This window comes from Mastacembelus armatus, chromosome 18 (assembly GCF_900324485.2).
Source record: "Mastacembelus armatus chromosome 18, fMasArm1.2, whole genome shotgun sequence".
In the NCBI taxonomy this organism is placed as follows: Eukaryota; Metazoa; Chordata; class Actinopteri; order Synbranchiformes; family Mastacembelidae; genus Mastacembelus; species Mastacembelus armatus.
The window spans coordinates 5,570,965-5,583,833 of NC_046650.1; the positions used below are offsets into that span (position 1 = coordinate 5,570,965).

Below are 12,869 nucleotides of genomic sequence, written 5' to 3' on the forward strand. Positions count from 1 at the left end.
CCCACCGTAAGAGTTTCAGGAAGCTCCATCTGTTTAATTCCGGAGAGGTTCGAAACCGTTATGACTCACTAATCCCCCCTCAAAGATTAGTGAGTTGGGCCTTTTGGGTGATCCACACATTGGCAACGGACATGTTCTTATGAGCCTTAGCGCAGGCAGCTTCCCTCTTGTCTGTAAGTCTAGTAACCAGCATCACTAGCTGGTCCAGGGTCTTACAGTCCTCCCTTAGAGGTAGCTCATCTTTTAACTTTTCATTTAGTCCATTACAAAATGCCCTTCACATGGCGTGATCGTTCTAGCCACTCTTTGTGGCCAAAATATGGAACGCAACTGAGAAACCGTGTTGGATCCTTGTCTAATAGACAGTAACTGTCCTGGAGTCCTGGACCTGCACTTCAAAAACTCCAATAATCTCCTCACAAAAGCCATTAAAATGATCAAATGCAGGTGACTGGGACTGGGCCAAAGCCTTGGCCCATGCAGCAGCTTGTCCCGAAAGGAGTCCACAGATGAAGGCTATCTTAGCTTTAGTGGTGGAGCAGGTGGTGTGTTGTTGATTAAATACTAAGCGACATTGAAATAAAAACTGGCTCCATGACACTACCTCTCCGTCGTAACGGAATGGTGTTGGAATGAATGGCTCTCGGGAGGGTTAGGTAAAGTAGCGGCAGAGCTCGAAGATGATGCGGCTTCGGTGGCTGCTGAGTCACCATATCGAGTAGGGATGAGCCGAGAAATCTCCTCCAAGCAGACACTGGTCTGGCTAATGGTCTCTCAGGTCCTGATCCAAAGAGCCAAGGTATATAAAAAAAAAAAAAAAGAGAAACTTCAATATTCCTTGAAAAATCTGAAATGAACTGAAACTCAAATGTCTTTTAGGTATTTTATTATCTTTGCAAAGAGGTCACTGTCAGTGCTAAAGCAGTCTGCCAGAGTGACAGAGAAACAAAGGTCACAATGAGGCTTATACAGTATTATCAGGATGGATACAGAAGATACATGTAAAAAATGATTATCATTACCAGTACTTACTAGTATTATCAGTACTGACTTGGTCAGCTCTGCCCATTTTATACTTGACCCAATGACTATAATTGTTCTATTTTTTATTTTTCCAATAGAAGAAACATTGTATTAACATTTAAACAAACGTTTACACTGGGGTGCTCAAACTTTTGCATACATAAGTACAGTACAGAATACAAAGGTTTTAGTCACCAATCATAAATTATTAATTTTGAAATAGTTACTGGATAAGTAATGCAATCATTTCAAAACATATCACTAATTGGGGAGTTTTATTTACTTGATTTTTTATGTTGCAGAAAGAAAATACAGAAACATTATATTGTCACACTACATTCGATGTGTGGGGAAATGCTTCATCAACAGTGTGTGATTCTCATGGCATCAGTGTTAGGTTCCTAACACACTATTTTAATTCGGCTGCACTGCAGAGAAACAACTTCTGGTGCTGAGGCTTCTGAGGTGAGTTCCATTATGTTTGTGCTGGAAGCTGTGGTTTCTGAGAAAACACACCTTAACTTGTTAATCCCGACAGACCTGTTTCAGGGTCTAGTCATACAGTACTATGGTGGGTGTGTCTGTTTAGTCAAGCCACACCTTCCAGCACCCTGTGGCTTAAGAGGAAAGACATAAGTGAAAGTATCTTCACCCAGCAGGATAAAAGGGGCTGCACTGGGCTTCATCTGCAGTAACTCTTTATTATCTGAACAGAGCAGTAGTTCCATGGGCAAATCTCATCTACAGAGGTGAGTTATATACTGTTGTTTTGTCTGAGGTTTGTTCAGTTCTGAAAAACAAGATAAACATCATACAGTTATTATTTGGTTAACTGATTATTAATGTGATACTGCTGGGTTTTCAAGACTCCTACTGTAAACTCTTATATACACCTAATACTGTGTCTGGGGTATTATTTTCATGTCCTATTAATAAGGCAGATTTGTTTATCACAAAATGTGCTTTCCTTGGCCTTGTCTTTGTGAGAACGCTTTACATACTTAATCAGATGATCAAAAAATGGGTTATTTTTATCAGTTGAGAAAGCAACATTATAACATTTTATGTGATGGAAGGATGTAACAGTGCAGGTTTGTCATGTCAGCTCATGGCATTGTTTGGCAGGATATTTAAATAAGTTGAGGAACGAAGAGTTGTTTCTTTTTATCCCAGTAAGAAGTTGTTTTAATAATTGGAGCAAGTGTGGGATGACTGACTAACCACAATGGAGGTTAATATTTTGTCCATCTAAAGATCCAGAAAAATGAAACAGAAACACTGTCCTGTAAGGTAATGTGTATAGGATAAGATAATATACATTGTTTTTACATATGTTTTTATCATTTATCAAGGAAATTGGTGATGAGATATATGTATTGATCTTTACTGTGAGGAAACAACAGAGCCTGTAACAGAACTGATGAATGGAAGTGATTAATATGAGCTAAATAAAGTGCAGTGTGTATGTAGATAACTTTAATTAAAGCACTATGATCATCAGCATATTATTATTATTTCCACAGTTCCCTGCTGTCCTGGGAGGATCAAAGTCTCTAATGTCAGCAGTGAGTCAGTGTCTCTGCATTTGGACACTCCTGCTGGTGAAGTGGAGAACTACACTGTGACCATTTCCAGGGAGGGGCAGAAAGTTTCTGATGAACTGAAGAATCAAAGTATAGACACACCTGACATGGCAGCTACACATTCAAGTAAGTTATAGAAAATGAAGCAATAAATCACAACAGTTTTGCACACTGCAGATAAGTGTTAGCAAAGAATAAGAATATATAATGGAAATATTATGGATCAATGCAAACATAAACCACTGGCAGTTTAAAGGACATCCTGTTTGTCTGATGAGCTGAATTGGATCATTCCTGGGGTGTTGTAAACCATCCTGACTGCACTATAATGTTATGCCAGCTAAATAAATGACAGTTCAACGGTCTTCCACATTCCTGATGCAGTGACTCTGCACAGTGTTAGGAAGAAATAAGTATAAAGAAAAGAATAGAAGATAAACCACAAATTAATCACACATTTTTGCATCTGTTCTAAATGTGCACTAAATGCATATTTTCCATCCATCCATCCATTATCTCTACCCACTTATTCCTAACCAGGGTCACAGGGATCTGCTGGAGCCTATCCCAGCTCTCTTTGGTTGAAAGGCAGGGGTACACCCTGGACAGGTCACCAAAAAATTGATATTTTTAAGGTTTTAATACTCTTATCAACATGTAGGGGGATAAACATGCTTACTTTCTGCAAATGTATGTATAGTATTATTGCAACAATCTAATACAATGACACATAACGTCCAGAATATTTTTCAGAATAATTTTATAATACTTTGATAATTTTGTTGCTGTTCTAAATTGATGAAAACACACCAAAGTTTAGCGACTAAGCTTATCATTTGACATGTTGGTGATTGAAAGGTTGGATTTGTTCTTTACGCAGTAAACATTAACCTGAAGTAGAAAACTTGTAAGGTGCAGCAGACTTGAGAAGATGTGGATGTATTGCAACACAGGGTTTCTGTCTTGAGATATATAGCCTCTCCTGAAGAAGAGTAATCTTGATGCCATGGTACTGAACAACTACCGGCCCATATCAAACCTGCCGTTTTTAGGCAAAATCATTGAAAAAGTTGTTTACCAACAACTTACTGACTTTCTCATGCTAAACGACTGCTTTGATGATTTTCAGTCAGGTTTTAGGCCCCATCACAGCACTGAAACTGCCCTCATCAAGGTGACAAATGACATTCATCTGAACACCGACGCTGGCAGAGTCTCTGTCTTAGTACTGCTGGATCTAAGTGCTGCTTTTGATGCAGTGGACCATGTGTTCCTGTTACAAAGGTTAGAGGACTGGATAGGCATCTCTGGTACTGCTCCTAAAAGGTTTAAGTCCTATCTTGAAGACAGGAAGTATTTCATTGAAGTTGGCAACTGTGTCTCAGACCAAATGGCGTTGACGTGGGGTCCCCCAGGGGTCCATCTTACATGTTGCTTTTAGGCCACTTAATACGCAACAATAATGTGTCCTACCATAACAATGCAGATGACACTCAGATTTACATTTAACTCACAGCTGGTGAATATGGACCGGTCGATTCACTGTGCAGCTGTATTGAACAGATCACTCTATGAATGCCAAACAACTCACTCCAAATAAACAGTGACAAGACTGAAATAATCATCTTTGGGCCACAGAAACAAAGAGAAAGTGTCAGCAGTCACCTCGAGTCTCTTTCTCTAAAATTTAAAAATCAAGTCAGAAATCTAGGGGTAATCATGGACTCAGACTTGAATCTCAGAATCAAAGGGATCAGAATCATGTCTAAACCAGACTTGGAAAGACTCATCCATGCTTTTATCTCTGTCAGGCTAGATTACTGTAACGGCCTGTTCACGGGGCTCTCAAAACGAGCTGTAAGGCAGCTACAGTACATTCAGAACGCTGCTGCTCGGGTCCTGACTAGAACCAGGAAGTACAACCACATTACTCCTGTTCTCAGATCTCTGCACTGGCTTCCTGTCTCTCAGAGAATAGGCTTTAAAACAGCACTGCTTGTGTATAAGTCTCTTCATGGCTCAGCACCACATTACATCTCTGACATGTTGATGCCACATGAACCATCTCGAACTCTGAGAACATCAGGAACAGGCCTTCTGCTCGTGCCCAGAGTCAGGACTAAACAGGGAGAAGCAGCGTTTCAGTTCTATACAGCTAAAACCTGGAATAGTCTTCCTGATGATGTTAGACAAGCCTCATCTCTGGCAATGTTTAAGTCCAAGCTAAAAACCTTTCTTTTTAGTGTGGCATATAACATATGACCTGACTAGACCTGACAGTGTTTTATCCAAACTGATTTATCTGCACTCAGTTTCCTCTAATATTAATTTTTAATTCATTTTTTAATTCAATTTTTAATTCATCTTTTTTTTTTTTCTTTTTCTTTTTTTTTTTTTTTTTGTCTGTTTTGTCACTACTTTTGTCCTGTTGGGGGAGACAATCGGACTCACGGTCAGTACTCTAAGTTGATTGGTTGGGAACCTTCGTTCTAAAGCCAATTGGGTCAGGGACCCCGGGGTTAGGAACCCAGGCGCTTTAGTGTTATCCTTAGAATACAGTTCTAAACAGCTATAGACTTAAATAAGGGGTTTGGAACCTCCAGCTATAGTCTACTCGATCCTAGACGTAAGAGTGGGACTCAGGATCGTCTCCGCAGATAGTCTGTGTTGAGGTACTTTTAGTCCATCAGGGATAGGACAAACTGAAAGTAGGGGACCCACAAATATGGGTCAGCGTGGTACGATAGTCGATATCATAAGGGGCAAATATGGTGACAAAGCAGTGACATGCCTTTATTTTTATTCTTGCTTATGTATTTTTAACCTGTCTTTTATTTCTGTAAAGCACTTTGAATTACTCTGTATGAATTTTGCTATATAAATAAACTTGCCTTGTCTTGCCTTGCCTATATCTTACGCTCATGTTTGTGGTTTCTGTAAGAACTGGTTGTGCCTTCTGCCCCTTAAACCCCCTCGGCCCCTTTCATAAACTCCTATTGAGAGCCACCACCATAATCCTATTATCACCTCTGCAGTGGGTTGGAGTGCACATGCCCACAAATTGGCCCCAACAGGTGCTGCCTGCTTGAATAATATGCTGAAAGCACAACATGGCAAACTCAAGCTAACAAGCAACAATAGTAGGCTGTGTAGAGTGGGAGCTACAAGAGGGAGACGGGAGTGACACCACAGCAGCAGAACCTGGTAAAATGGAAGTTCAGAACACAATTTAAAAGTAGAGTAAACAGAAAATGGACACTAGCCAGGTACAGTGTGCATCAAGCAAATGCTACATCTTGTTCGAGCCTTGTTTGCCAGCTGCTCTGGCGTGTAAAAGGGGGTGCAGGTGGGGTTAACTTTGAACAACTTGTGCTCTGCAGCAGTGTTTCCTGACTATGTTCTGGAGGCTAAAGCAGGAAAGATGAGCAATAATCACAGAATGTCCATATGGGTTTTAATCATGCATCAGAAATTCAACCCAGCAGGGACCTAACCTTTCTGTGTGGAGTTTGCATGTTCTCCCTGTGCTTGTGTGGGTTTTCTCCAGGTACTCTGGTTTCCTCCGACAGTCCAAAAACATGTATGTCAGGTTGTGGTAGATGTAGCCATCCCAAGTGACAGCAACATCAGAAAGAAGGGACATGAGAAGCTGGAGAAATACCAAGGGCTTAAAGAAGAGCTAGAAAAGATGTGGAAGGTGAAGGCAACATTGGTCCCGGTGGTAATTGGCACCCTCGGGGCTGTGACCCCCAAACTGGGAGAGTGGCTCCAACAGATCCCAGGAACAACATCAGAGATCTCAGTCCAAAAGAGCGCGGTGCTAGGAACAGCTAAGATACTGCAAAGAACCCTCAAACTCCCAGGCCTTTGTTAGAGGACCTGAGATTGAGGAAGACACACTCACACCACCCATGGGGGTAAGAAGGGAAATTTTTATTTATATATATATATATATATATATATATATATATATATATATATATATATAAGAGATTAACTATATAAACTTAAAAAAAAGAAGACTTTCAAAAATGCATAAGTTTATTAAGATATTTCAGACTTGCATTTTGATCAATATACCACAGGTGATATGATCATGCTTACTACTGTCAGACAGCAAGTGTGCCACAGCATTCTGTACAAGTCACAAGCGATACAGACAAACTTGATTGATTCCAACATAAAGAGCATTGCAATAATCAAGCTGGATACCAATAAAAGTGTGAATGGCTTTCTCCAGGTCACTGCAGCTCAGGAAGGGCTTAACCTTTGCAAGGAGATGTAGCTGAAAAAAGTTTGCTTTGACAACAGAGTTAATTTGTTTTTTACTTAAAAACCTGGTATACAAGTTTATGAAAACTGGTTGTCAGGTTGATTGGTGACTCTAAATTGCCCATAGGAGTGAGTGTGAGTATGTGAGGTTGTTTGTCTCTATGTGGCCCTGTGATGGACTGGTGACCTGTCCACGGTGTACCCCTGCCTTTCACCCAAAGAGAGCTGGGATAGGCTCAATCAACCCGGGTCACAGGGATCTCCGTGACCCTGGTTAGGAATAAGTGGGTATAGATGATGGATGGTTAATACAGTGTTAACTTAGTATTACCTAGCACTTATATAGAATTCTCACCAGATTGAAATGTTGTCCTATTAAACAGCCATTTTGGGCTTGTTATCAAATTATAGTTGCTATAGGTTATATGGAATATACACGAATAACTCCATAGCATGGCAACAGTAAAATTGGATGGAATTTTTCATCATAATTGCTTTTTACACACAAATTAAATGGAAAATGTAACTTACTTCAGGTTGAATAGAAAGTTAAATTTGATTTTGTACATTGTGCCACATTCCCAGACATTTCAGCATATATGTATAAATTATGTTTGTCCATTTAACAACAAAATAACAACCATCTTCATGCCCACAGAGACACAACTGCAGAGCCTGTTGGAGGATCTGGGGTTGGAGCAGCACTACATAGAGAAGCTGTCACTGAGCAGAATACTTCAGATTGATGAGAAGACCATTACTGATGAACCTGCCAAGTCTAATTCAGATCTTCCGTGGTATTTTCTGAAGAAACTGATGATGGTTAATGTGAGAGCTAGGGATGTGAAATGTACATCACAAGGTGAATCAACCAGTGATCATGAATACATGAATACAAAGTTAAATATTCTGAATCTGATAAGCAGACCAAACTCAGGTGACATACTGAACCCCCTCGACATAATCACTGCTCTGTTTCTGGTTTCTGATGGTTTTGTCCGACAGGAAATGGCGCTCAAAATGTCTATGTGTCAGTTTTCTGTACCTCTGCTGCTTCCCAACTCTGACACACAACAGTCCACACTCATGCTGTGGGCCATGAGAGACATTGTTAAGAAGTACAGACCTCAGTCACTCTCAGAATCCAAAGGCTTCATTGAAGACAGAATTGTTCTCTCTGATCTTCCAATGATATCTTTTGTGAGACTGGGTGAGTGCTCCCTGTCCAAGTCAGAGATCCTCAATAAGCTTCTGAGCAGTTCTCAGCAGTACCATGACACCTTTGTTCACTGTAACATGCAGGGTGGTGACAGTCCAAGAAGAATTTCCAATGGACTGGTTGAAATTACTTGGTATCTTCCCTGTGGAAACAAAAACATTGATATTTTCAGTGAGCTAGTAGCTGTAGCTAACCTTCGTGGGGATGTTGCTTCATTTGAAACACAATTTTCTTTCTTGTGTCAGACATCTGCAGCAGTTTTTGTGTTCTTTGACAATTTGGACTCTGAGAGTGAACTGCTTATCAACCAACACCACAAGGCACAGATCTTCTTGGTGGGCAACCCTGAGAGTAAGAGCTTCAGACGAGATGCATTAGAATATACAGCAATCAAGTTGGGCTTGACTAACAGGAACGTTATTTTGAAAAGAAAGGGGATGAACGATGCAGAGTTTGTCAAAAAATTGAGGGAAACAGTCAATAATGTAGTCGAGAACTCAAAGATGAAGATGAAAATAGAGCAGATGATTGACATTGCCCATGAACTGGGAATCTCAGTTGATGAGGATTGTCCACAGTGCAAGGCTGCCAAGAAAAATGCAGATACCATCACTGCAGAAATTCAAGACATCCCAAATTACAAAGAAGCACAGCTTCCCCTGCAAGGCCAAATATGGAAGGAACTGACAAGTTTAGAGAAGGAGGAGTTTCGTCTTCGAAAAGTTGGGTCTCAAAACATAGAAATGTACAAAAGTGATCTTCAGGAAAAGAAAAAAGAACTTCAGAAACAACAGAACTCTTATGACATGTCAAAGGCAATGTCATGCTTCATCAGTGCTATATCAAGGCCAGGAACAGAGAGATGTTATTTCCTGAAATGGATGCGAATGAACCTTGATAACCTGTCTCGAGAAAAACTGTCTGACCTCAGAGAGCAGTACAAAAAGAAATGCAAGGACTCTGAGAAGAAAGAGGAGATTAAAGACATTGACAAACAACTTTCCAACAGCTCACTGGGGACTGAACACTTCTTCCGTGAAATGGGTCAAATCTATGAAGCTTCGCTTTCCCTTCCAGAAACATCCCCATCACGTCAACAACTGAAGCATCTGCCCAAACTGTGTGCAGAGTTACTGCGTGATGGATTTCCTCTTGAGCTGGTAGATGGAGATGCATCCAACATACCTCTCAGATGGGTCAGTGACGTCCTCGCTCAGCTCAGTGACTTGGTGTCTCCACAGAACAAGATCCTGGTAGTCACAGTTCTTGGAGTTCAGAGCACAGGAAAGTCCACTCTCCTTAACACCATGTTTGGAGTGCAGTTTGCAGTCAGCAGTGGTCGATGTACTCGAGGTGCTTTTATGTTGCTGCTCACAATCAATGAAGATTTTAAAAAAGTTCTCAACTGTGACTTCATGGTGATCATTGACACTGAGGGCTTAAAGTCACCAGAACTGGCACAGCTGGATGACAATTATGAGCATGACAATGAGCTAGCAACACTTGTTGTGGGGCTGAGTGATATCACCATTATCAACATTGCAATGGAGAACTCAACAGAAATGAAGGACATTCTCCAAATAGTTGTGCATGCTTTTCTCAGGATGAAAGAGGTGGGCAAGAAACCCAAATGTCAGTTTGTCCACCAGAATGTGTCTGATGTTTCAGCCCATGAGAAGAACTCAAGAGACAGGAAAATACTGTTTCAGCAGCTAAACGAGATGACCCAGGCTGCAGCCAAAATGGAAAAGAAAGAGGAGTACAAGAGCTTCACTGATGTAATGGAGTATAGTCCAGACACCGGGAACTGGTACATTCCTGGACTCTGGAATGGAAACCCACCAATGGCACCAGTCAATGCAGGTTACAGTGAGGCCGTATATGAGTTCAAGAAAAACATCATCCAACTACTGGGAAGCTGTAAATCATCTGCTAATAAAATCCTGGACTTTACAGACTGGATAACCAGCCTGTGGAGGGCAGTAAAACATGAAAACTTCATCTTCAGCTTCAGAAACAGCCTAGTGGCTGATGCATACATGAGGCTGTGCACAGAGTTCAACACATGGGAATGGGAATTCAAGAAAGACATGTACACATGGGTTACAAATGCTGAAACGAGGATTTCAAATTTCGGTACAGCTGGTGCAACATCTGGAACATCTGACATCAAAGAACTTCTCATGGATTTGAAAACTGAGGCCTGTAAAGTCCTGTCTGAATGGGAGACAAAGCTTCTTGATAATCTGACACAGTACTTCACACAAACAGAAGGTCATGTCTGTCTGGTAGAAAGATACAAAGCTGACTTTGAAAACAGTGCAAAAAGCCTTGGAAAAGAAATGACGAGCTCAGTGTTTCATCAGCTGGAAGCAGCAGCTGACATCAGACAGGGACAGACAGAAGTTGATAGAATCAAGCAGGATCACACAAAAGAAATAGAGAAGGCAGTGTGTGCACTGATTGATGAATGTCGGAAGAGAAATGTCCAGATGACAGACGACGAACTGGACAAAGAATTTGAAAAGATGTGGAATGAAACACTGAAGAAACTTTCTTTTTCTGCACAGAAGGCAACAGATATTTTCGCCAGTGTGTCCTATTACCTGAGAATGAACCTGTCACATAAGGGCGCTCATGCATCTGAATTGTTAAATGATAAAAACCTGCGTGATTGTGGACTGGAGCCTTTCAAATATACAGCTGAAGGAAACGTTAAAGGTACAGCACTAACTGTGCAGAATTTGGCTGACAGCATCATAGATACCTGCACAAAGTCTGTGACTGAAAAACCGTTAGGAAAAACCAATTACCATGAAACTTACACCCAGGAGATCCTACACATGATTGATGAGAGGCTGCAAAACAACCAGGATCTTAATCCAGACAACGAGTTTGAAGTTTCTCTAAAACAGCACATCTGTGGAGCTGCAGCCAGACACTTCCAGAAAATGCATGAAGTTTTTCTCCAGGTGAATGATCCTTACAGATGTCTGATGAAAAACAAGGAGAAGTTTCATGCTGATTTTAAAGATGTGTTCCATGAACGAGACCAGTGCCAAAAGAAGGCAGAAGAGTTCACCAACCAATGTCTGAAACCTGCAGTTGAAGACTTTGTCAACCGTTTCCTGGGTCATGACATCATTGGTGAAATGTTGACCAAACAAGAACAGTTCAGCACACGGATGGACTTGCAGTTTTCAGTTTTACAGGATTTGCTTTTACAGGAAGACTTTGAAAAGTATGTGAGCTACATTTCCTCATATGAGGAGTATGTGAATAAGTGGATTCTTCACCAAATAGTGAAACACTTCTCAGATGGATCTAAAATGTCTGAATTTGAGGATCAACATCTTCAGTCAAGTATCAGCAGCATAAATGATGCCATCAAAAAGGCCAAAATGAAAAATAGCAGCAGTCTGAAGACATTTGTTGAAAATATCTGCAAGGAACTTGGTGATAAACTGGTCATTTCCCAGGATGCTCTTGGTGCCTTCATGATCCTGAACACTGCTGACCCAGAAAGATTTGCTCAGTTTCTCACAGTGTCTCTCAGAGAGATGGGACAAGCTCTGAAAGAGCAGTTTAAAGAATCAGACATCCGGACAAAACTATATACACTTCACCTGAAGCCTCAGACTGAGCTGTTTAACAGACTGATTGGATGTGGTAAACAGTGTCCATTCTGCAAAGCACCTTGTGATGCAGGAGGAACAAACCATGAGCACCATCGGGTTTCTTTGCACCGACCTCAGGGTTTGTCCATCAACTACTGGAATGAGACAGGAAAACTTGCCACCGACATTTGCTCAGCTCTTGTGAACAGCAAAACACTATTTTGCTGCAAAGCTACAAATGATAAATGGCATCCTTATAAGCGTTACAGAGAAATTTTCCCAGACTGGAAAATTGTTGCAGATGTAAGTCTTCAGGCATCAGACTACTGGAAATATGTGATGACAAAGTTCAACAAAGAGTTTGCTAAAATCTACAATGCAAAGCCTGCTGATATTCCTAAAACTTGGCAAGATATTGATTGTAGCCAGGCAGAACAGAGTCTCAAAAAGTCATTTTTCATGAAGTGAGACACTAATATTCTTTGCTGTTTGCCTTTATGTTGGAGAGAGCACATCCTCTTCTTCTAGATTTTATGCGTATATACAGTGGGTACGGAAAGTATTCAGACCCCTTTAAATTTTTCACTCTTTGTGTCATTGCAGCCATTTGCCAAAATCAAAAAAGTTCATTTTATTTCTCATTAATGTACACTCAGCACCCCATCTTGACAGAAAAAAAACAGAAATGTAGAAATTTTTGCAAATTTATTAAAAAAGAAAAACTGAAATATCACATGGTCATAAGTATTCAGACCCTGTGCTCAGTATTGAGTAGAAGCACCCTTTTGAGCTAGTACAGCCATGAGTCTTCTTGGGAATGATGCAACAAGTTTTTCACACCAGGATTTGGGGATCCTCTGACATTCTTCCTTGCAGATCCTGTCCAGTTCTGTCAGGTTGGATGATGAACGTTGGTGGACAGCCATTTTCAGGTCTCTCCAGAGATGCTCAATTGGGTTTAGGTCAGGGCTCTGGCTGGGCCAGTCCAGAACGGTCACAGAGTTGTTCCGAAGCCACTCCTTTGTTATTTTAGCTGTGTGCTTAGGGTCATTGTCCTGTTGAAAGGTGAACCTTCAGCCCAGTCTGAGGTCCTGAGCACTCTGGAAGAGGTTTTCTTCCAGGATATCTCTGTACTTGGCCGCATTCATCTTTCCT

General features: G+C 40.9%; 1 protein-coding gene across 2 annotated transcripts; it reads left to right on the plus strand.

Moving 5' to 3' along the window:
- The first annotated feature begins 1,687 nt into the window (after positions 1-1,687).
- On the plus strand, positions 1,688-12,286 carry LOC113125605 (up-regulator of cell proliferation-like). Of its 2 annotated transcripts, none has more exons than XM_026299163.1 (3): positions 1,688-1,772; positions 2,547-2,732; positions 7,537-12,286. In XM_026299163.1, the coding sequence occupies exons 2-3, from the start codon at positions 2,714-2,716 to the stop codon at positions 12,180-12,182; spliced, it is 4,665 nt and encodes a 1,554-aa protein (XP_026154948.1). In that variant the 5' UTR covers positions 1,688-1,772; positions 2,547-2,713; the 3' UTR covers positions 12,183-12,286. The 2 variants fall into 2 exon arrangements, with proteins under 2 accessions (XP_026154948.1, XP_026154947.1); XM_026299162.1 differs by lacking the exon at positions 1,688-1,772 and adding an exon at positions 2,206-2,254.
- The last annotated feature ends 583 nt before the right edge of the window (positions 12,287-12,869 follow it).